Here is a 26,193-nt window from a genome sequence, read left to right as displayed (position 1 = left end):
TTGGTCCAGCCTCCCGCGTCCGCGCCGGCGATTGGGTAACAGCCCCGGAGCGCCCGCCCCCCGCTCCCCCCGGCTTTCGCGCGGCCCCCATTGGCCGGCGGCACGCGGCGGCGGCCCCGCCCCGCTCTGCCATTGGCCCGCCCCGCGCTGAGTGACGCGCGGGCCTGAGGCGAGGGCGACGGGGCCGCCTCAGCCGCCTGCTTGTGGACCGCCATGGAGTCGCTGCGCGTCCAGCGGCTGCAGCCGGGCGTCGGGGGCGCGCTGCGCTCGCTGCGGCCCGGCGTGACGGCGGGCGCCGCCCTGGCCGCCTCGGCCCCGCCGCCGCCGCTGCCGCCGCCCCCGCCGCCGCTCGGGCTGACGCTGACCCTGGGGCCGCCGCCGCCCCCGCCGCCCCTGCCGCCCCTGCTCCTGCCCGGCGTCACGGCCGCCGCCGCCGCCGCCGCCGCCGTGGCCTCGGGAGCCGGCGCGGCCGGGCCGCCCGCCGTGCTGAGGGAGGCCGTCGAGGCCGTGGTCCGCAGCTTCGCCAAGCACACGCAGGGATACGGCCGCGGTGAGTCCCGGGGGGCGCTGCCCGGCGCCTCTGAGCACGTGCAGAGCGCCGAGCCTCCCTCGCGAGGAGGAGCAGGAGGAGGAGGAGGGACGGGCGTCGGGGGAGGGCAGGCACACGGAGCCAGAGTGCCCCTGAGCACGTGCAGAAGGCCCGTTTCTTCCGATAGCCGAGTCTAGAGGTAAGGGTAGCGATCCTGAGCACGTGCAGAGCGCCCTTCTGTTCCGATAACCGAGTCTAGAGGTAAGGGTAGTGATCCTGAGCACGTGCAGAGCGCCCTTCTGTTCCGATAGCCAGTTGATCAGTCGTAAGGGTAGTGGTCTTGAACATGTGCAGAAGGCCTGAATCTTCCAATAACCGAGTCTAGATAGTGGTCCTGAGCATGTGCAGAACGCCGTTTCCTTCTGATAACTGAGTCTAGAGGTAAGGGTAGTGATCCTGAGCATGTGCAGAGCGCCCTTCTGTTCCGATAGCCAGTTGATCAGACGTAAGGGTAGTGTTCTTGAACATGTGCAGAAGGCCTGAATCTTCCAATAACCGAGTCTAGATAGTGGTCCTGAGCATGTGCAGAACGCCGTTTCCTTCTGATAACTGAGTCTAGAGGTAAGGGTAGTGATCCTGAGCATGTGCAGAACGCCCTTCTGTTCCGATAGCCAGTTGATCAGACGTAAGGGTAAAGGTGCTGAGCATGTGCAGAATGCCGTTTCCTTCTGATAACCGAGTCTAGAGGTAAGGGTAGTGATCCTGAGCATGTGCAGAACACCCATCTCTTCCGATAACCGAGTCTAGGGGTAAGGGTAGTGATCCTGAGGACGTGCAGAGCGCCCTTCTGTTCTGATAGCCAGTTGAACAGAAGTAAGGATAGTGGTCCTGAGCATGTGCAGAACGCCATTTCCTTCTGATAACCAAGTCTAGAGGTAAGGGTAGTGATCCTGAGCACGTGCAGAAGGCCTGAATCTTCCGATAGCCAGTTGATCAGACGTAAGGGTAGTGGTCTTGAGCATGTGCAGAAGGCCTGAATCTTCCGATAACCAGTTGATCAGACGTAAGGGTAGTGGTCTTGAACACGTGCAGAAGGCCGTTTCCTTCTGATAACCGAGTGTAAGCATGTGCAGAACACCATTTCCTTCTGATAATAAGTCTAGAGGTAAGGGTAGTGATCCTGAGCATGTGCAGAAGGCCCTTCTCTTCCAGTAACCATTTGGTTGAGACGGAAGGGTAATGATCCTGAGCACGTGCAAACCAGTCTAGAGGTAAAGGTAGTGATCCTGAGCATATAGAGCAGGCCTATTTCTACTGATAACCATTTGGTTAGACGTAAGGGTCACGATCCCAAGCATGTGCAAAACACCTTTTTCTTCTGATAACCAGAATTCTGAGCATATGCCGAATGCCCTTCACTTTTGATAACCAGTCAGTGAAACGTAAGGGGAGTGCCTCTGAGCATATGCAGAATGCCTTCTCAGAAAGAAAGAAAGCGTAAGGGCAAAGAGCCTCTACTGATGCGCAAAGAGTTTTTTCCTTCCAGACCAAAACAAAGTTGGATGCAAAGGCAAAATCTCTTTGAACTTATGAAGAGTGCCTTTCCCTCCTGGCATGTAAGGACAGAGTGCTGGTCTCTGGCAGGAAACAGCATTGGTTTTTAGCCCTTGCGTAGTCAAAATACAGTACAAGCAATAAAAAGCACATTCATCTACATAGTGCTTTCACGTGCTCAAAGTATTTCATGTGCATTATCTGGTTGCAATCCTTACAACAACCCTGTAAGGTGTCAGTATTATTATCCTCTTTATTGCAGATGAAGGAGGCTGAGGCTGAAAGGGAGTGTCTGTGTTTGGCCTAACTAAGGCCATGTAGTAAATTCAAGGCAAAACGTGAGATTGGAAACCAGGATATATATTTTTTTGGTTTGGTTTGTAGCTCTTAGCTACGATGCCACAATGTCTCCGTTTTCCACCTGCAACTGGGGGAGGAAATAACAAATGTTGACTGTACACCTCCACCCACCCCATTCCCCCAATCTCTACATCCTCCTGTTTTGACAACTGGCCAGGAAGAGAGAATTCTGCCCAGACCAGTAAGAATCTGGTTGCCTAGAGAAAGGCACATGCAAGGCAGAAATAATAGTAGGAATGGACACACACATGGGCTCTGGGTGTTCCACCTTGGACCCTGAAATGCATTTAGCCAGTCCTGGGAGACCAAATTTCCTTTAAAACACAGGGATCTTTGAGAGAACTGGTGAAAGAACCCTATGGTTTCCCCCAATGTACTGGGGTTAAAAACTGATGTGGGGGCTTTTGTATGTGTGTGTGAGGAGTGACTGGCAGGGCTGTCCACTTCTGGAGGGGAAATTGTTGTTTTGGAAAAGGAGCATGAATGGGAGAGTCCCAGCGGTGTGGGTTCCGGGTATCTTGGAGAGAGGAGAAACTTGAGTTGGTGTGGTTTACCTCCAATTCCTGCTTGCTGTTTCTCTTACATCCCTCCGTTGTTTGCTCTGCTAAGCAAAGCCTCCACACTGATAATGGGCCTGTTCAGAAGACACCTTAAACCATGGCTTTAACCACGGTGGTTAAGCCAGAAAGCCGGGCTGTGTTCAGAAGACATCTTAAACCATGGCTTTAACCATGGTGAATAAGGCTTTTTGCTTTATTCAACACAGTTAAAGCCGTGGTTTAAGGTGTCTTCTGAACACAGCCCGGCTTTCTGGCTTAACCCCCGTGGTTAAAGCCATGGTTTAAGATGTCTTCTGAACAGGGCCATTGAGTGGAAGCGACTTACAACCCCGTGAACCTTGCTATTTGTTCATTCATTCATTTATCTTTCATTGGTGTTCTTTGGCATCCAACTTTAAAAACTCACGCAGCGTATATATTAATAATGCTATTTAGGCCCATTGCTTCTTTGGCAGTTTGAAGTTCTTTATACTTTGGTTTAAGCTCAGCTCTAGGGGTGCGCGTCTGAACTCTTGATGCTTTTAGCTAGCATGGAAAAAGGGGGACTTTCTTCCTGCCCAAAGATTTGCATCAATAAGTCCTTCCCAGCCCTATTCTCAGAATACAGGTATCTTCTGTCCCTGTTCATCCTTGGATGCGAGAAGAGACCAGTCTGTTCAGACTGTCTGCGTTGGGATGGGACGTGTTTGTTGAGGTACAGCCTGCTGCACATGTTTTGTTCTAGGATTGCCTAGAGGGACCCAAGCTGTGTGTCCGGGGTGGCCTTAAACTTGGTTCGTCATCAAGAGCTGTTTGGCTGTCTTGGGGGCAAGGGTGGAGAAGGGACAATTAAAATAGGAAATTTTATGAACTTCTAAGTGGAAAAATAGTCCGTCTTTTCCAAAGGTGCGTGTGCTGGGGGAGAGAACGGCTTTTTGGAGAGTCAGGCAACAACAGCAGCAGGTCCAGTAGACGCTGCACATTTTAAGCGGTAAAGACTTGGAAGGCAATTTGTGGCTTAAACACAACACTCCTTTTCTGGCTTTGGAAGGCTCTGGGGGCCATGTGGAATCATTTACTCTTTCCTATTTAATATGCAAGTCAGATTGTGCTGTCATACACAAGGCAGGGACCAGAGTTTGTGATCCAAGGCCATAAACAATGGATATAAATAACAGCAAAGTGCTCCCTGACTGTAAATGCCTGCCGTTTTGCTAGGAAGCGCAAACGTGGGCTAGCGTTTCGTACTCGCCAGGGGTTTTGAGAGATGATTTCTCTTTCCCTGCTTCATGCAAACAAAAGCATTCATGTTTTCACATAGGCGTGTTTGTCTACGGACGTGCTGCAGTTTCCATCTTCGGACTGGCACGGCTTCTGCTGCTGAGATCCAGCTGCTGTCTTTGCCAGCCCTTCTTCTGAAAAATATGGAGGGTTGCGTCTTCACAATCACTGCTGCTGAAAGACCTCTAGGGTGGTGTTGGGTGTTTGTATTGGGGTGGAGAGCGGGGAGAGGATCTGTGGGACGGGCGGTTATGCCATCTCTACTATAGAGGAGAATCCAGCAGAACCCTGAGATCTTTAAATGGGAGAAGTCCATGAAGGTCGTCTTGATAGAGCAACATTAAAGAAGTTCTTTGGAGGCCCTTACAATCAGAGCTGGGGGAACGTTATCAACAAGAGCTTTCTAATAATGGAGGGGTGAACGAGGGATGAATTTGGTGAAGGCCACCATTTTTCCTTTCTCATCTCCCCCCATGTGAGAGGAGTTAGCAAACTATTTGGGCTTTTTCAGTATTTAGTCCTAAAAACAATGTCCTCATTGCTCCATTATGTGGGCTTCCCAGGGGAATCTGGTCTACCGCTCTAAGAAGAAACAGGCTGTTGCACTAGATAAGTCTTTGGTCTAATCCAGGAGGTCTCTTGGGATTCTTGTTTCAGTTTCTATCGACTTGGGTCCGTTTGCTATCCGCATCTGTGTGGGTTTAAAAAACAGCTACACTTAACATTGATGAATGTTGGTGCTGATTGGGAACAGCCGTAAGAGACTCATGGTTAGCGTTCCGGTGGACCCAAAGATCTGTGAACACCAATATTAGAATGTCCGGTATTTCTTCTGATCCAGAATTGAAGGAGTTCATTGGAAGTGTGCTAGTTTTACATAGTATATCACCTCAAGCTTTTCTTCAACTCACTAGCAATCCTTCTGCTTGAAGGGTTCCCCCCCCCCCTGTATTCTGAAGGGTTATTTCTTTTTTAAAGATACAAATGTGTTTATAGAAGTTGGGAGGACATCTTAGCATAACAGCTCCTATGTTTATATGTGTTCCAGTCATAAGATGTGCAGCGTTCCTTAACTGAGGCAGACACTTCTGCCTGAGGACCAGGGTCATAGAATGGTAGAGTTAGAAGGGACCTATAAGGCCATCGAGTCCAACCCCAGCTCAATGCAGGAATCTACCCTAAAGCAGCCCTGGCAGATGGCTGTCCAGCTGCCTCTTGAATGCCTGTGGTGTGAGACAGCCCACCACCTCCCTAGGTAACTGGTTCCATTGTTGTACTGTTCTAACAGTCAGGAAGTTTTTCCTGATGGGCAGCTGGAATCTGGCTTCCTGTAACTTGAGCCCATTAGTCCGTGTCCTGCACTCTGGGAGGATCGAGAAGAGATCCTGGCCCTTCTCCGTGTGACAACCTTTCAAGTATTTGAAGAGTGCTATCGTGTCTCCCCTCCATCTTCTCTTCTCCAGGCTAAACAGGCCCAGTTCTTTCAGTCTCTCTTCATAGGGCTTTGTTTCCAGACCCCTGATCATCCTGGTTGCCCTCCTCTGAACACGCTCCAGCTTGTCTGCGTCCTTCTTGAATTGTGGAGCCCAGAACTGGATGCAATACTCTAGATGAGGCCTAACCAGGGCCAAATAGAGAGGAACCAGTACCTCACACGAATTGGAAGCTATAGTTCTATTAATGCAGCCCAAAATAGCAGTTTTCTGATGCCAATGGAAGTGGCCTCTTTCTCTAACCTTCAAGCGCCGTGTGACCCTAGTGTAAGCCAACTTCAGACATTGTAGTGCTTTCGACATTACTTTTCCATAGTATTGTAGGGGCCAGGAAAGAGCCTCGGGAAAGCTGTTCTTCGTTAGGCTTTTTATCTTGTATGCCGTGTTTGCATACTTTGAGGCAAGACTCAGCCAGCTCTTCATGGAAACCTGGACTTCTCTGTTCGCTTGTTCAAATGTTTCTAGCCAAAATAATCGTTTTATTTTTACTTTGGCCACAGATGCTGTGTTTTCCATCTCTCCTTTTAAGTGAGAACCTCTAGATTTTGTCTGCGTGCTGCCCTGAGATCCCAGTGATATAAGGCAGGATAAAAACATTTTAATAGATAAATAGATTGTTTAAAACGCAAGACAGCAAGTTTGTGTACGAAAGGAGCAGTGCAGGCCGTGTGCAACCTTTTTTTGTCATTTCTTTTAAGGTGTCATTAGAATAGGGTTATTAAGAATGCCAGTGAAGAGGAAAGTACTGACTCTTAACAAGTACAGGATGAATTTTGTCTTCCTACATGAAGCAGTGGGTTCATGGACTGACAGCTTGAAAAATAATCATTTTTACGGCATACCTGTTACTGTAAATACTGATGCTCTGACTAGCATCAGCCCTGTGTAGCTCTGGTCCTTAGCTAGACGGGGCTTCATCACGGGGCGAACCCTGGTATCGTCCCTGTGCGTCCACATCCCTCCCTTGCCCCGGGATATAGCCCTCCCCTTTGGCCCCAGTTTTCCCACGGTCCCGGGCTGAGCAGCGGGTTGACCCGGCTCCGTGTGATTCCTCACGAGGAGGAGTGTTGCTGGGGGAGCGGGGAAACTAATTTAAATTTTAAAAAGGACTTGCCTTTAGCGCACAAGAGTTCGTGCACTTCTGATCTTTTAAAAAATAAAACAAAATGGCGGACGCGACGCCTCTCCTGCTGAGGTCATCGCGTGTCACGTGTAGACAGAGGAGGGATCTCGCGTTAAACACAACGCGAGATCTTCCCTCCGTTGCGGGATAGCAAGTAGGTCTAGCTAAGGCCTCCCTCTCTGTATGGTATTTTGAATATTATGTTACTATATACTATTCTGTGATTCCAAGCTTTAGCTATGAAGTGCCACTATGGCTGCTTCAAGAATCCCCAAACCAACTCCACTTGGCTACTTTCTAGACAAATGATGAATTGATCTTGTAACTTCTGGCAAGGCTTTCTCAGTGGTGGCCCCACACCCGTGGTTTATCCTTAGGTTAACTGTGGGTTGTTTAAGCCATGAATAACCCAAAGCGACCAGATTCAGACATCCTAACAACCTACAAATGGGATGTTTGTAGGTTGCTGCTACGAACTAGAAGCAGCTTACAAGTAATGCACAGCCCTGCAAATCGTGGGTTAATTAACTCACGGTTTGCCACCAAATGCCCCAGTTATGTGCAAACAGCCCAAACAATTACTTGCAGAGAACCCTTGGAAGCAATGTGGGAAGGAATATGGGGGGATGTTCATCTTGTCTTGTTGTTTTTCGTTATTTTTACTAATGATTTAGATTTGGCATTTTAATGAAAACTGTTATAGTTATTTTATATTTCGTATGTCTTTAAAGTTTGTAAGTTGACTTGGTGTTTTTTTAAAGAGAAAGGTGACTAATAAATTAAGATGATGGTGGTGATAATAATAGTCTGGCTGTAGCCGAGTCATACTTTGATGTGCTGCAACTGTCACATGTGGTGTGTGCATATATGTAGGAGCCTGCTTTTTCACACTGACTCCGTTCACGTGGAATGACCAGTGTGGGAGTGAACAACCTGCCTCCCACCCACTTTCCACTTCTGCTTTAGAAAACAAACCAGAAACAGACCACAGGTGAAAAGTCTGGATTGTTTCCCCTTCAACCCAGAATTCCAGGTTCACATGTCATGCTGGATGCAAAGCAGAACAGGTGAGCATCTGCAGCGTGTCCTAGTTTCACGTAACATGCCCAGGATTGGGGCCTTGCATGCCTCTTTCCTCCCCTGAGTAGCTTGTGAATTGAGGGCACTGAATTATTCAGTTCTCGCTTTGAAGCATCCCAGCAGATGCCCGAGATGTATATTTAGCACAGACATAGTTAATTGGGTTGGCTAGGGCTGCTTTTACATACGGCTTCATCCGCCCAAACTTGAGACCTTTCTAATCCAACTTTTGATGCATAAACTCAAGTTTCCCTTTGAAATGGACAGTTGGGTTTTCGCAGGTGTGCTCTGAAAGAATTGAAATGTGCGTATCTTACATTTGCCATACAGGCTAGGTTCTCTTTTAGGCTAGTTACTTTAAATTTAAAGCCAGCTCCACCCCGAAGTCTTGGGGCCAGAAAGCGGAGTAAAATTTAATCCAAGCAGTTTTTCAGCTTTGCAAACTGCATTATTTGTTGTTTCACTGTATATGTCTGTCTCCTCTCTTTAGAGCAGTGGTTCTCAACCTGGGGCGCTCCAGATGTGTTGGACTGCATCTCCCAGAATGCCCCAGCCAGCTGGCTGGGGCATTCTGGGAGTTGCAGTCCAACACATCTGGAGCGCCCCAGGTTGAGAACCACTGCTTTAGAGTGACTAGATACAAAGGAGCAGAAACTCTCGTTTTCATGCAGTGGTTAAAATTCTCCTTTGTGGTCATCCTGCCTTTCTCTGTGTGTTTTCCCTTTTCTTTTTTCTTGTTCTTAAAACCTAAATGATAAGTACAAAAGAAAAAAATGTGGTGTTTGGCATTATTCATCTGACCCAGATGTGGCACCTAGCATGGTGATCCCAACTTAATTCTGAGCCCTTAAAGTAGGGTGACCATATGAAAAGGAGGACAGGGCTCCTGTATCTTTAACAGTTGCATAGAAAAGGGAATTTCAACAGATGTCCTTTGTATGCATGCAGCACCTGGTGAATTTCCCTCTTCCTCACAGCAGTTAAAGTGCAGGAGCTATGCTAGAGTGTCCAGATACAAAAGAGGGCAGGGCTCCTGCAGCTTTAACTGTTGTGATGAAGAGGGAATTTCACCAGGTGCTGCATGCATACAAATGACACCCGCTGAAATTCCCTTTTCTATACATCATAAATTTATTTGTTACCCGCCTCCCTCTGGATCGAGGCAGAGTACAACACCAATGCAAGCATCATATAACTAATTAAAACATTTGAAACTAATACATTATTAAAAGGCAAATTTAAAATTCAACTGGGTAGGTTTTTCAGTCTTTCTCACACCCCTTGAGGCTTTCAAGTTCTCCAATTCACATCATGTTTTAGTCTTAAATACATTTACAGAGTACATTGAGCCTAAAGACCCGTATCTTGTTAAAGATACAGGAGCCCTGTCCTTCTTTCCCTATGGTCACTCTTCTTAAAGGGCAGACCAGTCTTACAGCATTGCCAAAAGATACTCAGGCTTGGACTTTGGTGAATCTCCAGTAGCCGCCACCTTTCTTTAAAAGGTGTATGAAAGCACCATTTATACCTGCTGCAGTCTCGTCTGGTTCACTTTCTCAGTAATGTGACTGAGTTCTATCTTTTAATTTGGTTTTTACTGTGATTTAATACTGTTTTAAGTTTTGTCTTGTGAACTGTCCAGAGAGCTTATTCTCATGGGCGGAATAGAAATGCAGTCATCAAATAAATAAATAAATAAATAAAATCCTCTGCATGGTGACTAGAAAAGTAAGCCCTCTCACCCACCCCGGGTTCAATGGGTCCTGCTCTGTGGTAAATGTATATAGAGAAGTGCAGCCTCAAATTAGCTAACAGGAAACTTTTGATTGAATTTCATGGGTGAGCAGTTAAAGGGCATATTCGTTGCAATTAGTGTGCTACTATATCTGATGGAATGTGATGGGTTCAGATGCTTCTCTGTGTCTTCTCCCTCTTTGGATCAACGTGAATGTTTAACATTCATACAAGAGAACTCTACTTATTCATATCTGAATTTCATGCATTCATTGGTGTGCCTTCAAAGTGGACAAAAATCAGTGTTTTCTTAAATTAAAATGGAAAGTTTAAAATTTAGATTAGATTGTTTAAAAAAATTCAATTGAGTTTTGATTAAAAAAGACACATAAACAAAACACTAAATTTCTTTCGTTTAAACATAACATACTTACAATTGCATCTCATTATGCTAAACCTACACTTAAAGTCTCATAAAAATGAAGTTTGCCTTCCAATCAAATATGGGCATTGATTCCAATTTTCCGTCTTATGGAAATGGCTCTGGTCTAAGCATAATTACCAGCTTGGAAGTTTGGGTCTTGCAGCGTCTCTGACTAAATGCACTGTGCAAAAAACACAGGCTAGATAGAATTGTTCTTATGCTTATGTGGTGGTGGAGCTGGGCCAAGCAAGCCAGAGGAGTTATTTAAGACAGAAAGACAATATAACAAGGCAGTTAAAAAAAGATGCTTTAAAAATCCCCCAAGCCCCAGATTTGTGTGTTTTTTTAAATTTCCCCCATGTTAAAATGTACACCTAATGTCTCTTCTTCATGTAGCCAGTAAAACTGAACTCCTTAATTAATGTGACGGTACTTTTTCTTTGTTGAAAATGTGCATGGCGAAGAGTACCGTTAGTAGTTTTAGTCAGGGTGGATTTGATTTAAATCATGATTTAAATCACTACTCAGAAAGACTCGATTTAATCATGTGACTTCCTTTCCCCCCCCCCCAAAAAAAGTGCACTCTATTCATTGAATTTTTTGAAACTTCGCACTTAAGAGGTATGGGGTTGATTCTGCGTACATAGATGTCGTGTACTGTAGCTGCTCCAGCTTTTTCTGGGAGACGAAAGTGCTAGGCAATTTACAAAGCTTTATTGCAAGCAATAAACACTTCTGTAACACAAACTAGGCACCTTCTGTGAAACTCCCCCTTAGGCAAAAACTATGCAAACTAAGCAAGACAATTGTCCGTTCAAAGAAAAGAAAAGGCTTTTCAAATGTCCATCACTTCAAGGCGGTTTCTCATGCAATATGTCCGACTGTCTCTTTGCCGCTAACCTCGCTGAACGTTTTAGTTTCCTGCGATTCCTAGCATTGAGTAAGATTTCTGAATGCTCACCCCCCAGAAGTTGACTCCCTGTCCACTGAAAGCATAGGATTTGACTTTGAAGAGATAGTCTATGGAGGGGGCAGATTCGCAGCTGAAACCTCTCCCGTGTGAACCTCCTCCCTTACTGGCTCTAACTGCCTGGTGTCTGTCTTGGTGTCTTCTGAGTCTGAATCTGTTTCTGATTGATTACCTGCATCACCTGCTCCCAATACAGGAGCAGTAGGGCTATACATGACAATAGATTTGCAAAGGCACAATGGGATTGTGACCTCTGCAGACATCAATTCACAGTTTTGAGAACTGTAAAACCAAGCACCTGTGATCATATCTTCTAGATAGAAAAGTTGCCCAATAACCTTACAGAAACCTCTGGAAGAGCATGACATGGTGAACGGATTAATGGAATTCATTTACCCAAAAATGTAAACATTGCATGAATATACAGCCTCATGCTACATAATTAAAAACTAATTCTTACTTCATGATGAATAACCTTTGCACTATAATGTATCTTAAATAGAAAACTATCTTTAGGCAGATTTTTCCTCAAAAAGCATTTTATTTAAAAAAATCCCATTTAAATTTAAAAAATCAGGGTTTTTTTTTAAAAAAAATTAAATAATTGATTTTTATCCACCCTGGCTTTAGTATTCTTTTCTCTAGAAGGGATGTACATGATATATCCCTTCCTTAATTATGTTCTGCCCCCTGTACTTCTGCACGAACAATCCAGCTTCAAGTATTCCTGGATGATGTAGATTATCTTGAACCTTTTCACTCTGGTTTCCGGCTTGGCTTTTGGTTGCCCTGATGGATGACCCTATGCCTGTTGCGACCTGGACAGGGCGACTGCATCACACTTGCTGGATATCTCTGTGGTTTTGGGTATTTGCCAACCATGGTACCAATCTGGGTTGGATGAATCAGCCTTCTGTTTTCTTTTGCATGACTGTGCATTTGACATTTAACCACAAAATATTCTTGTACCTCCATCTCAAATTAGAGGCATTCCAAGAATATTGTGATTCGTGCCAGGTGTGTTAATGCCAGGCCCTTACTAGATGCTCTTACACCTTCCAAACACTCCGTAACCATTTTTCACTTGCATCGGAATGGTGCACCAAGGCATGGTAACATCTTGTTCTTTAATTGTCAAGAGGGTGACTATTTTTAGGGGAATATTAGCACTGTTTACATGCTCCGAACTTTCTGCCTCAAAACAAGCCCTCTGAGAACGTTTTGCTCATTCTTCACAGTCCCCCCAAATCTTGCACACTTTGTAATAAGTGGCATCCAGTAATTCGTTTTTCCTCTAGCTTTGAACCTTTGTCATGAGGGTGTTGATCATCCAAGGCTTTGTCTCCTAGAGTTGGCTGCTGTTCGGCGTTGAGTCTGTGGAAGCACCTTTTGTATCTCTTTAGAGGGGGAACATGGCAAAGAGACAGCAGTGATCATATTGTCCTTGCTGAGAAGAATAATTTATTCCAGCCCCAATATTCTGACACATCCCTCCATTTTTCTGTTTTCAGTCAACGTTGTGGAAGCTCTTCAGGAATTCTGGCAAATGAAGCAATCCCGTGGCGCTGATCTGAAAAACGGTGCTCTGGTGGTCTACGAGATGGTCCCGTCCAACAGCCCTCCTTACGTCTGCTATGTCACGTTGCCAGGGGGGAGCTGTTTTGGCAGTTTCCAGGTTAGATTGTCTCAGCTGTATGTTTGGGTTAACTTTTTGTCTTAATCTTCTTACTGATCTTTCCGTCTGGAAGGACTGATGATAAGCTACTCGAGTGGTGTACAGATGGCTTCAGTGGAACAATAGCAGCAAACTTCCCTCCGTACTGCAGCTAGCCCTGATCCAGGACTGGTAGCAAGATAACTGTACAAAATTGTACAAACCTATCAGGCTGATGAGAGAGGTCCTCCAGGCACATCAGGGCATAGGCGTGCGCAAGGGGTGTGCTGGGTGTGCCTAGGCACATCCTAATGTCTCAAGCAATAAGCGCCAAATTGAGGGAGCATTGAGTAGGGAGCCAGAGGAGGATCCAGATGCAGCGGGAACAGTCCTCCAGCTGCTCCATTGCTGCCACCCCCTACAGCGTGGTGTTGCTCCCTGCAGCAGGAGCAAAAAAATAATCACTCTGTTGGGAGCCTCTCTGCCGTGAGCCACGCTTCAAAGAGGCCAGGACGAAGCGCCCCGGAAGCTAATATCGCCTTGTAAGCTCCGGCCAGTGTCACTACAAAGCCCAACCAATGCTGGGGCTTGAGGAGCGTCTCCTCATTCTGCCCCCCACCTGCAACGGCCCTCCCGCGGTCAGGGAAGCCGGACGCAGAGTAGGGCATCAGCGTCTACAGTGTTTAATAAATAAATGAATAAAATTAACGTCCATTATGATAATAAATGATCGCCTTTTTTAAAAAAAATCCCTGGCTGCACACCCTAATGAAATGTTCTGCGCACGCCTATGCATCAGGGTTACAATCCAGTAAGCACTCACCTATTGCAGTACTGCTGCTTACGTTTCTCTGGGCTAGTTTGGCCCCCAGATAGGTGGCTCTAGGTTTCCTGTTTTATTTTTAGGCTCAGGCGTGAAGCGATCGAGTCAGAATGCTTTGCTTGATAGCTGCCGCGCCTTTCGTCAAAATACTAACAGCCAGTTCTGGTAGTGAGCTATAAATGTTTAAAGTCCCTCGATCCTACAAGACTAGTGTGTGATGCGCAAGGTGGCATAGATGCTGCTGTGCCAGAGACTTCAACGTGCGTCCCCTGCTACTCTAAATCCCATAGGTTTAGAGCGGTCTCCAACCTTTTAGGGCTGGTGGGGCACTTCGAAGGAGCGTCGTGAGCAGTCTCACAAAATAGCTGCTATTGGGAGGGATATGCAAGAAGGAAAAAATGCACCAAATAGCGTAGATGCAAAGAGACAAGCTCAGGGGATTGTATATATTTTTTAATTTTTATCCAGAAGTGCTCAACGTTTTGGACTAGACGTCCTTCCTCAGGAGCTGGGAAGGGATAACGAGCTGCCAGTGGGCTGCTGTAATTCAAAGTATATTGAATTGCGGTTTGTATCGGTGTTCTTGCAATCTTCAGGGTTCTGTGCTAGAGCTGCATTCATAGTTTTTGAAGGACCTTGGCTTGCCAACACCTCTATTCAAAAACTACGATCTCTTCTCAATCCTCCCAGAGTGCAGGACACAGAATAATGGGCTCAAGTTAAAGGAAGCCAGATTCCGGCTGGACATCAGGAAAAACTTCCTGACTGTTAGAGCAGTGCGACGGTGGAATCAGTTACCTAGGGAGGTTGTGGTCTCTCCCACACTAGAGGCCTTCAAGAGGCAGCTGGACAACCATCTGTCAGGGATGCTTTAGGGTGGATTCCTGCATTGAGCAGGGGGTTGGACTGGATGGCCTTGTAGGCCCCTTTCAGCTCTACTATTCTATGATTCTATGAATCCAGTTGGGGAAGGCTGCTGTAGTCTTTGGGGTTGAGGCAGGCATCCAAAACAAGCAATCCTAGTTTTGAATTGCCTGCCCACATGGAGAGCAGCTCCGAATGTTTAGAATAGGGTGGTTACAGCTTGGTTTTAAGCTAATTAATTTTGTTGACAGACCCAGCTGTGGTATTTCCTTCTGCAAGTAATATGTGCTGACTTCAGCTGCCTCTGTAGTTCTTTCACGCAACATGTCTGGAGTTGCTGGTTTTTAAAAACCCGCTCCTAATGACTTCAGGATGTTGGGAGTGTAGCCATTTAGCAGTGCCCGGTTGCAACATAATAAAAAATTGGGGTGGGGACGGGTTTTTGGAGTATGTGGGATCTAATTGATCTTGGCCATATGATTACGGTCCTTGTGCCCATCTTATGCCTCTTTCTCCCTCCCTCCCCTCCCAGTTTTGTCCGACAAAAGCAGAAGCCAGAAGGAGCGCAGCGAAAATTGCGCTGATGAATTCTGTGTTCAATGAGCATCCATCCCGCAGGATCACAGACGAGTTTATTGAAAAGAGCGTCTCGGAGGCGTTGGCATCTTTCAACGTAAGTGATTCTGAAAGCCCTGCGGGATGCAATTGTCAGGGAGAGAAGAAGCTGCTAATGCTCTTTGGTCCCTTTAGTACCCAGATCTAGGAAATAGAAACCAAATGCACAGTTACAAGATAGGGGATCCTTGGCTCAGCAATACTACAAACGAGAAGGATCTTGGAATTGTTGTAGATCGCAAGCTGAATATGAGCCAACAATGCAATATGGCTGCAAGAAAGGCAAATGCTATTTTGGGCTGCATTAATAGAAGTATCGCTTCCAATTCATGTGAAGTACTGGTTCCTCTATTCGGCCCTGGTTAGGCCTCATCTAGAGTATTGCGTCCAGTTCTGGGCTCCACAATTCAAGAAGGACGCAGACAAGCTGGAGCGTGTTCAGAGAAGGGCAACCAGGGTGATCAGGGGTCTGGAAACAAAGCCCTAGGAAGAGAGACTGAAAGAACTGGGCATGTTTAGCCTGGAGAAGAGAAGATGGAGGGGAGACATGATAGCACTCTTCAAATCCTTGAAAGGTTGTCACACAGAGGAGGGCCAGGATCTCTTCTCGATCCTCCCAGAGTGCAGGACATGGAATAATGGGCTCAAGTTACAGGAAGCCAGATTCCAGCTGGACATCAGGAAAAACTTCCTGACTGTTAGAGTAGTACGACAATGGAATCAGTGACCTAGGGAGGTGGTGGGCTCTCCCACACTAGAGGCCTTCAAGAGGCAGCTGGACAACCATCTGTCAGGGATGCTTTAGGGTGGATTCCTGCATTGAGCAGGGGGTTGGACTCGATGGCCTTGTAGGCCCCTTCCAACTCTGCTATTCTATGATTTTCCCCCAGGTCCACATCTATTAATTTGGACTTGGTGCTTTCAGTACACCCTTACTGAGTCTTACACCAGACTTTTTTTCCAACTCGGTCCAGCGTCGTATGCAGCGTGTGGCCCTCCAGATGTTCTTGGACAGCAGCTACCATCAGCTTCAGCCAGCAGAGCCAGTGGTGAGGGATCATGCGAGTTGCAGTCCAGCAACATCTGGAAGGCCACAACTGTCCAGCTCTGGTCATTTGAAACATTAAAAAAAAAACCATGAAAAAGATCAGAGGGCTGGAGCAAGTCCCCTATGAGGGAAGGTTAAAACAACTGGGATTGTTTAGATTGGAGAAAAGGAGGCTAAGGGGAGACGTGATAGAGGCGTACAAAATAATGCCTGGTGTGGAGAAAATGGACAGGGAGACATTTTTCTCCCTTTCTCATAATACTAGAACCCAGTGGGGTCATCCCCCGAAGCTGGGATGATTGAAATCCCACGAAGCTGGGACGATTGAAATCTTGCAGGATTCTTAAGTGATGAAACCTTGAAATCGCACTGATGGAAAAGTTCTTGCGTGTCGTTAAGAGGAAATCTCTGGTGGTCACTCAATGCTGGCAGCACACTGAATGGAGCGGAATTGGGTCAAGGTGGGGGATTCAGGACAGATAAACAGAAGTTCACACAGGGCATAGTTAAATTATGGAACTCACTACCACCTATTTGGATGGCTTTAAGAGAGGGTTGGATCAATTCCTGCAGGAGAAGGCTATCCATGGCTACTAGCCCTGATGGTTGTGTGCTTGATGTCTTTTGCATTCATGCTTAACTAGCCTGAGTCAAAGCAATAAGAGAAGATGTTATTCTTTTTTTCTTCAGCAAAAGACTAGGCGGGAAAAACTTTCTGAAGCTCAGAATACATCTACACTGTAAGCTTTTATTCTGGCTGTATAGAGATTTAATTGCCATGGCTACCCCCAAAGAATCCTGGGAATTGTACTTTGGGGCCTGGTGAGAGTTCTCTTAGATTGTTAGCTCAACCCACACAGCTACAGTTCCTAGGAATGAATAGCTATTAAACCAGATTAAGTCTGCAGTGAAGCTGTGCCCTTAGTGGTTTCTGTGTACCTCTGTTGCTCAAAGAGCTGGGCTGTCAGATTGAGATTTAAGAGTCATTCCTAAGTAATTATCGTGCCTGCAACATGGCTGTGTTCTCACGTAACGCTAAACCATAGTTCAGCACTCAGTGCATGATTTGGAATGAACGCAAGGGATTTGGCCTCACAGACTCGCCCCAACCTTCTCTCACGTGGCTCAGCGAAGAAGTTTGCCAGCGTGTTGTTTGTTCCCCCCCCCCCCCAATCTCAGCATGTTGTGTGTGAACCAGGGAGTGTGGTCTATCACAAACACTGGTTTGTTAAACACATCGGTTTCGAAACCCATGAAATCTCTGCAATGTGAAAGTTTCCTGAGGGTTTCCCCATCCTAACCACCTCCTCCTTCCAGCAGCCATTTCCAGACAACTGGAGATGAGATTGGGAAGCAAGGCCATTCGACTGTAGTTTTTTCCTCTTCCCTCCCTATTCTCTTTCCTCATGCGTTGTGTCTTTTTAGATTGTAAGCTTGTGGGCAGGGACTGAGTGGTTTTACGGATTGAATGTAAGCTGTTGTGGGAGGCCTTTTGGCTGAGGAGCAGGATAAGAACACTTCATTATTCATAATATTAATATGATGATGATGATTTCTAACCTATCTTTCAGGGAGCACTACCCTCACATATAACAAAAATACGAACATGCATTGCAGTTAACACATGCACACAAAGCTGCATCCAATGATTTTTAAGCACCAAATGCAGACTGGAATAAATGAGTCTTCAATGTTTTTGTTTTTTAAATTCAGTAGTGATGAAGCTATATGTCTCTCTAGGCAAAGAGTTCCAAGGCTGTGGGGCCACCACTGAGAAACCCCTGTCTCTGGTACCCAGCAACCTAAGGGCTCCAGCTGGCGCCATATATCTTAATGCTTGGGCAGACCTGTACAGGTGTTGGCGATCCTTCAGATAATGTGGTTCCAAACATTTAGGGCTTTAAAGGCCAAAACCAGCACCATGAATTGGACCTGGAAATTAACAGGCGGCCAGTGCAAATGATACAGAAAAGGAGTCATATGATCTGAGTGCCTAGCTTCTAAAGTGTTCTAGTTGCCACATTTTGTACCAGTTACAGTTTTGAATAGTTTCTGTTATGCCAATAGCATAGTAATCCCAAGTTTCAGATGTATAAGTGATGGATTTTATTCAAGTTAGCAAAATTCCAAAGAGAGGCTAGTATTAGTGGCGTGCTATTTTAGACCCAGTGGGAATTACGTGTAAGGCCAAATACTCCCTGAAACTTGAGGAATATTGATAATCAGCACACAAATTCAATTTTGCAGCTTTCTGTTTTGTGCTTAAATGCTATAACTCCTTTGCTATCCTAATTCCTTTTAAGTGCTTTAAGACAGAGCTACGTACATCAAAAGCAGAGGGGGGGGGTAAATTGGAGCTGTGGGTTGTGTAGTAAGAGACCCACTGCACTTTGTGAAAAGAGGCTGCCCTATGTGAAAAAGAGGGATACCCCATTTCACATCTTCAACTGCTAAAGTCCACCATTCTTACTTGCATTCTAGCCCTGTGGAAACGCCTCTTGGGATTAGAAGTCTGCCAGGGGCATAAGGGCTGATTTTGCTTACTCTGAATTCCTTAAATGATTGTCTTTCCTGCAGGGCAACAGAGAAGAAGCAGATAATCCAAGCACAGGCATCGGTGCTTTCCGCTTCATGTTGGAGTCCAACAAAGGGAAGTCCATGTTAGAGTTCCAGGTACTCTTCATAATTAAGCAATTCAGCCTCAGGCTCTTAGAACTTGCTGTGTACATAATTAGGGTCTTCGTTTTGCGTGATTATTTAAAAACAACAGCAACATGCCTGCTAAGACTAAATGCAAAGTAGAGGGGAAAACCAAATTGTTTAGAAATGCAGGGAGGGTTTGGCTTTTCATAATTAAGAAATATGGGCAGTCCCTACGATTGAAATCTTGCAGGATTCTTAAGCGATGAAACCTTGAAATCGCGCTGATGGAAAAGTGAGGGCTGTTTCTTGCGTGTCGCTAGAGGAAATCTCTGGTGGTCACTCAATGCTGGCAGCACACTGAATGGAGAGGAATTGGGTCAAGGGGGATGCAGGCCCCAGGGTCCTACTGTTAGGGCCTGGAACGGGGCCAGACTGTTTCTTGAAGGCAGGCAGGCGTCTTGGGCTGACACTTTGTTTGGGGATTTGCTGTAAACCGGCTCCCCTAGTACTGACGTCTCCTTTGGTTTGTCTCCCATGAATAGTAACAGTCCAGCAGCTCAGCAGAGCGAGGTTTACATTAATGGGGCTGTTTATACAGAGCGACTCCTTTGCTTGTGTATTCCCTCCCAGTTCTCGGCGTATGTATGGGGCTGTCTTGTTTGCCTGAGAGATACTTGCGGGGTTGTTTTGGGCATCAGCTTCAGCTTGGCTTCACCGTTGCTTGCCTTTGTGCACTGTGTAGAGGTTCTAGGTTTGTAAGTGGCACAGAAGCACGTAAGAGACACAACCCAGGAGACATCCTGGTTATCCATACCATCCATCTGCAGATGTCAGGGTATTTCCCGAGACAGCTGGTGCTGTTTTTTTATTTTTCTTTTCTATCCAGCTATGCAACAGACATACATTGTCTTGAGCACTTAGAATAACACTGTATTTTTACAAGCCTTCATAAAAGCTGGGATTTTCATCAGTGGCCCTGTGATCCCTCTACCATATTGCATTGTATCCGAGAAAGACAGCTGGGGAGCAGTAATCCCCACACTTCACCCCTTTTCTCCTTCGAAATACCAAAACATGTGAGAGATCTGTGTTGGATCACAGCAGATGGTAGTTAGATATAGGGGTCTGGTCTCCAGATAGAAATGCGAGGTCCTGAGTCAGTTTATTTTAGTTATTTATACCTCAGCCTTCACAAACGTTGGCAGGGTTTGCAATTGCACTGACCCATGGTGGGTGGCCAACTACGCTGGGTAGGTGGTTATGCAAAGAACCCACTTACACTCTTGTGACTTGTTAACCTCCAAGAACAAGCCGTGGGTTCTCAAGGTGGCTTATTCGGGGGGGAAATAAACCACACTGTATGGTTAACAAACCACCCTGCAGAAAATGCGCCGTATTCAGACAACACGATAGCCCATGGTGGGTTACTATGTTGTGTGAACCCATTTAAAACTGTGTGAGTGGATTCCATAGACCGAAGATTCAGGTTTTTCTTTAAAGAAACGTAAGTGGGATAACCCACATTCCATCGCAGTGGTAAGAAAGCCTGAAGTGTTTCTCTCACATATGGGTTTTAGAACTACACTCATTGGCTGCTACAACATCTAACCAGAACAATCCCATCAACACAGGACTCTATAGAATGAATCAAAGAAACTGTCAAGTATTTATTTTATTTGTGGCATTTATATACTGCTGAATGTAATAAAATCTCTCAGCGGTTCACAGTATTAAAACACAGCATTTTGAACTTACTGAAGTTTCTGAATTGTGTTCAAAGACACTCTCGTGTATACACTGCTTTACGGTAGTGTAATGTGAAGGTTATACTACGGCTATACTACTGCCAGGCTATCTACAAGTGGTTGCAGCTGGTGCGCAAACTCCATGCCATTGCTTGTGTCCCCAGTAATAAATCTTGTTCCAGGAATACTCTCAAATTGTGATCCTGCAATTTAAATGGAGTGAACTCCTTTCAAAAGTGGTTTAAACACCACTGCCTCAGGCAGATGAGCCATGTACTACCAGTAGCACATCCATCTTGGCTGGACTGAACTTGGTTATTGGTCTTTGCAGAGCCCAGACGCTAATTCAACACTACCTCACTTGAATCAGATGGAAAAAAGAGAGTTTGATGCCATTGATCTTGTCTCATTAAACACTTTAGTTTAGATGTTCAAGAGCACAGAGGTCAAGGTGGAGCCCTGTGGGATGTCATAGTAGTAGACCAGTAGTAGGAGCTGGGGGCAACTTTTGCTCTTAGAACATCTGGTTACACTTTCCTTAAAAGCGTTTGACCTGTCAGTGGGCATCTGTTGAATTTCCTTTCCTTGGTTTCATTCGTGTTGAAACAGCACTCAAAACGGGATTGCTTTCCTTTGGCAGGAGCTGATGACCGTATTCCAGCTGCTGCATTGGAACGGCAGCCTCAAAGCCATGCGAGAGAGGCAGTGCTCTCGACAGGTAAGCAGAGCCTGTGGGGAAGGATCCCTGAATCTTCAAACTGACGATCCAGTCCTTCGTGTGATGCACATGTATGTAGCTGGCCATGGATTCTCCCAAAGCAGCACGGGAGGGTGAACCTGGACATGGACTTCTGTGTGTCCGTTAAGGGGGATTTCTTTTAAGTCAGCACTTACAGATGTTGGGGGTTCTTCCTCACCCTGTGTACTTGTGGGGCTAGTGGCTTCTGGTATGAGGAGAGACTGAAAGAACTGGGCATGTATGAGGAGAAGAGAAGACTGGGGGGAGACATGATAGCACTCTTCAAGTCCTTGAAAGGTTGTCACCCAGAGGAGGGCCAGGATCTCTTCTTGATCAACCCAGAGTGCAGGACATGGAATCATGGGCTCACATTACAGGAAGCCAGATTCCGGCTGTACATCAGGAAAAACTTCCTGACGGTTAGAGCAGTACGACAGTGGAACCCATGACCTAGGGAGGCAGTGGGCTCTCCCACACTAGAGGCCTTCAAGATGCAGCTGGACAGCCATGTGTCAGGGGTGCTTTAATTCCTTCACTGAGCAGGGGGTTGGACTAGATGGCCTTAGAGGCCCCTTCCCATTCTATGATTCTATGGATCCAAACAGACACTCCAGCAATTGCTTCCCTTTTCTCAGCTTTGCATGACTTGTTGCTCCATCCCTTAACTCCTGTACCCTAGCTGTGTCCCTCACTGTTCTCCCAACTTCATGCGGCTTCTTTGAAGTGCCTCTTAAGCCATGCGGCAACGTCTCCGGAGCCCGGCCCATTTGCCACCAGAGCCTCCTATGTGATTGGTCCCAGTCAACTCCGTCCCGCTGCCCTGGTGTTTGGGCGTCGCAAGTCTGACAAGTTTAGAAACTCATCTGCAGACCTCTCTCCCTTCCAGGAGGTGCTGGCTCACTACTCCCACCGGGCTCTGGATGACGACATTAGGAACCAGATGGCGATGGACTGGGTGAATCGGGAGCAAAACATCCCAGGGGCCCTTTCCAGGGAGCTGGCCTTGACGGAGCGAGAACTGGATGAGGCCCGGCTGGCTGGGAAGGAGCTCAGGTTCCACAAGGAGAAGAAAGACATCCTGATGTTGGCAGCCGGCCAGCTAGGGAACCTGCACTCTTCCAACTGTTAGGAGCTGCAAACAAGTGGCTCTATTTCTCGTTCCATTCCTTGCTCTTTCTCCCCACCCCCCCTCTTCACAACTTACCTGCTAAAGGGATCTGACCTAGTGCTGTTACAAATTTGACGGGGAGGGGGCAAAATATTCAACCAAATCCTCCTAATTTCCTTCCAGTTTTTTCTTGCCTTCTCAGCGGTGGGACATTTTTGGATTGTGGAGGTTTTCGTCTGATCGGTTTGTAAAGTGGCAAAAGAACAACCTTCCTCACCTCGCCTCCTCCCCCAGCCCCCCTCCCCTCCCCAGCACTTTTGAGATTTACGTATCTTTCGATCAGAGAGCAAAACAAACATTTCAGATTCTGAATTTTGACATTTTGCAAGATGTCGAGTTCAGAATTCGGCTTCAGTGCTAATCTGAACCACGTCACTTAAGAGTGTGCACAGATGCTTCCTTTTCCAGAATAGGGGGCCCATTTGCACATTTTAAAAACGTCTTTGTTAAACATTTCTGTATAGACTTTTATACTTGGATCTCCTCGGTTATCTTTTTCCTCTCTGCCGGAGGGTTTTTTTGTAGAGCACATTTTAAATGTAGCCTTTTCAGTGTTAAATAGACTAACACGTACTCACTTAGATCTCAATTTTACCCAGGTACTGTACAGTCAGCAGTATTAAGCGGAAATGTCGCATTGCCAGGAAAATCCCAGCGTTTGTCACGGATAATAATGCACAGCTCTGTGTTCGGTCAGGTGTGTAGAACCTCAGGCCTTCCTGGAATCACAATTTGGTTTCCCCGCTTTTCCTCCCCCATTCTAAGAGGTCGAAATGCCTTTCATGAGGCCCAGTAACTTGCAATAAGAGCTTTAAGCTACAATCTGCTGGTATTTTGGCCCCTTTGCCTTTGACTCTGCCCGATCCTGGAATGCGGACCCTGGGAGCTTCTCTGGTATGGAATTTGGCTCTCCGGCTGGAAGAGGTTCTGCACGCCTGCGTTAGGCAAACGTATCTCCGCTGTTTACATTCTTTGATATACTCTGCCTCCCATCACCCCCGAAAAAGCACAGCGCTTAAATCACTGCTTTCCGCTATTCTCCAAGGGTTTAACCGAGTTAGGTCGTGCTTCCGCATTCAGGGCATCCTGGGGTGTTATTGCCAAATCCCACTCAGCGGAACCAACAAAAGGACCTCGCCGGGTTTGGACGTCACGATAAACCACAGACGTTCAAAATGGCCACCAGCACACACTGCAGCCCACCGTGGCTTAAATACGCTGGGGCAGTCGTGCGAACCGGCCCAGTGTATCTGCTTCTTCCTAACCTCTTTATTTGCACCACCCAGTTGCTTCCCTGGTGGTGAGGTGCTTAGAGGAATTATCCTGGCTCTAGAGAAGATGGAGTTCATCTTATGATTAAGCTTAACGGGGAGCCTCTTGCACAGGATGGAGAAGTTGTTAGACTTATTATTTCTAAAGGGCTCAGCTTCTTTGGGTGCCTTTCCACCTGAATTGTCCCCGTTTCCATACCAGCCCCATCTGGCATGGCTTGTGGAAGCCATAGGCAAGGAATCCACCACCCCTCGCTACTGATCTGGTTTGTCTATCATGGCAGCAAATTGTGGGTAATTTAACTCATGAATTGCCGGGGATGCACACTGGCTGTGAACCACTTCCATCTTCTGCAAACAACCTCCCATTGGAGGTTTGTAGTTCGGTTTACGTTCTAAACAGCACATTGGTCCATGTTTGCACATTATGCTGACAACCTCCGATCAGAGGCTGTTTACAGAAACCGGGCATCGTGCGCGATGCACTTCCCTGCAAATTTGCGGGGCTATTAACCCATACTATGCCGCCATGATGTGCAAACTGCCCCACTGAATCAGAGGGAAGCCAAGAAAAGGCCAGCTTAAATGACTTCATTACTAGGATTGTGTTTATCTTCAAACCAGGACCCTGGATTCAACTGGTACCTTAGGTTCTGCTTATATAGCTTGCATTAGCCAGTGTGTAAAGCTGCTGTGCGCTGTGGTGTGCCGTCCTCGCAGCCTGCTGTTCCGGCTTGCTGCCCATACAGCAGCCTCATGTTTCTGCATTAGCACAGTGATTTACGAGTTAGCCTGTCACACAATAAGCAGAGGTACTTGTTGGCGAAATGCATAAATTCAGAAGTCTGTTTATAATTCTGGACTGACTGCAAGGCGGGGGGGAAATAGCCTCTTTGGGCATTCCAAAACCTTTCTAGAATACAAACTTTATATATGCACTTTTTATAAAGAGACTGAAACTAGGAGCAGGACTCTTAAATAGCAATACTGACTATGTATATATATAGAAAGTTGCCTGAAGCAAGCTTCAGAGGCAGAGGTGCTCTGCAAATCACGTGTGCAGCGAAGGGGGAATCATGTTAGTCATAACCCCCATTCACTCATCAGCACTAAGGAGCCCCTTGTGTGCATGTCATGCTTGACTCTGCCCCGTCTTCTTGTGCATAGGTGTAAAGAGCTACCTTCCGGACTGTAAGATAGTATCATGAACCAGCAAAATGTGATGTTTAAGGAATAGCTATCTATGAGTAGCTGGAAAAGGGAGCATTAAACACTAAAGGGAAGAAAAGTTCAGGTTACCGGAGAAGCCAGTTACTCAGTTGTAACATATTTGCGTAGCCTTCCTGATTAACAGTCCAGGCATGTACATGTCTACTCAGTAGTAAGTCCTATTGCTTTAGTAGGGCTTGCTACCAGGTAAGATTGCAGCCTTAATTTAGCTTGCTTAGAATCCATTTCTAGGGTCCTTAAGGTAATATTGTTACAGCATAACACTTCCGTATCTTATTAGATTGGTACGATAGTGGTGTGTTCCCAGTTTTCAATGCAGAATTCCAGGTGCAATGGGCATTCTAATTTGTTTATTTTGATTGTGGTAGTTAATCCAGATTAACTAACACTGATTACAGGGTGTAATCTTATTTACTAGATTATTAAAATGGCATAAGGAAAATAGCAGCGATCGTTAAGACTTTGAACCTTATGTCATTTACTCTTGGGGGTAACAAGACGTATCAGAAAGCACAACTGTAGGACTGTGTTTTTGTCTCATTTTTGGATGGTGGTGGGAAACTATTTTTTTTACCGTTTGAGTGTTACCTGCCTTAGATTTTGGGGTCTGACTTCTCATCAGTCCTGTTGCAGGCAGCTGATTAATTCCCATGGTTACACTCTGAAGATGCTTCATTTACAGGGTAAAATGAGAGGTATTTTTTGAGCCTGGCCATCCCTGACTCAGCCTTTCTGAGCTTGGCATTGCACATAGAATAATTCTTGGCAGCTGGAGAGGAATTAGAAGACATAGAGGGTAGTATCTCCCACCTTCCCCCCCCCCCCCCCAAATGCAGGGCTTTTAGATCCCTGTGGTTATTCCTTCCGAGAGGAAAAATAGCCTGGCTTCGTATTGCCAGTTTCAAGTCATTTTTGCAGTATAACTTGTTAACAGCAATAATTCTTCTTTTGACATCTCGGAAGGCAACTCCAGATATGTGTCGCAGGGCGTGATGGAGCTAGGCGCTCTCCATCCTAGGACTAGATTTTAAGTAGAATATGCTCTTGGGTTGATATTGCCTTGATCGGCTTAGAATTTTGCTTTGCGTTTAGTTAAAATGCAGCAGCAAGGCTAACAGCTGTATATAGTAATGTGTAGCATATAGCAATGTGTGTGGTTGCGTCTTCCTTTTTTAAATTGAAATTGACATGCAAGCATGCATGTCCTTGTGTCGTAGACTCACGGTATCGCCCTGCTTTATACGGCAAGGAGCTGGCCATGAGTGACAGCAGCTACTGGAGGTCTTCTGGAGAGTCAGCAACGTTG

General features: G+C 46.2%; 1 protein-coding gene across 1 annotated transcript; it reads left to right on the top strand.

Annotated features, from left to right (window-relative positions):
* The first annotated feature begins 213 nt into the window (after positions 1-213).
* Positions 214-24,211, top strand: LIX1L (limb and CNS expressed 1 like). Its single transcript, XM_063146111.1, has 6 exons — positions 214-550; positions 12,599-12,762; positions 14,961-15,101; positions 18,669-18,764; positions 21,120-21,197; positions 22,105-24,211. The coding sequence occupies exons 1-6, from the start codon at positions 214-216 to the stop codon at positions 22,345-22,347; spliced, it is 1,059 nt and encodes a 352-aa protein (XP_063002181.1). The 3' UTR covers positions 22,348-24,211.
* Positions 24,212-26,193: the final 1,982 nt, after the last annotated feature.

The sequence above is a fragment of the Elgaria multicarinata genome, chromosome 21 (genome assembly GCF_023053635.1).
Source record: "Elgaria multicarinata webbii isolate HBS135686 ecotype San Diego chromosome 21, rElgMul1.1.pri, whole genome shotgun sequence".
NCBI lineage: Eukaryota > Metazoa > Chordata > Lepidosauria > Squamata > Anguidae > Elgaria > Elgaria multicarinata.
Note: the sequence above shows the minus strand (reverse complement) of the source record. Positions and strands in the feature narration are given on the sequence as shown.

What these genes read in the sequence shown, in the direction of transcription:
- LIX1L (XM_063146111.1), top strand. Translation starts at nt 214, where the DNA reads ATGGAGTCGCTGCGCGTCCAGCGGCTGCAGCCGGGCGTCGGGGGCGCG. An exon ending in GCTGTTTTGGCAGTTTCCAG is followed by an intron (nt 12,763 to 14,960) that starts GTTAGATTGTCT and finishes CTCCCCTCCCAG; the next exon opens with TTTTGTCCGACAAAAGCAGA. An exon ending in AGTCCATGTTAGAGTTCCAG is followed by an intron (nt 18,765 to 21,119) that starts GTACTCTTCATA and finishes TTCCTTTGGCAG; the next exon opens with GAGCTGATGACCGTATTCCA.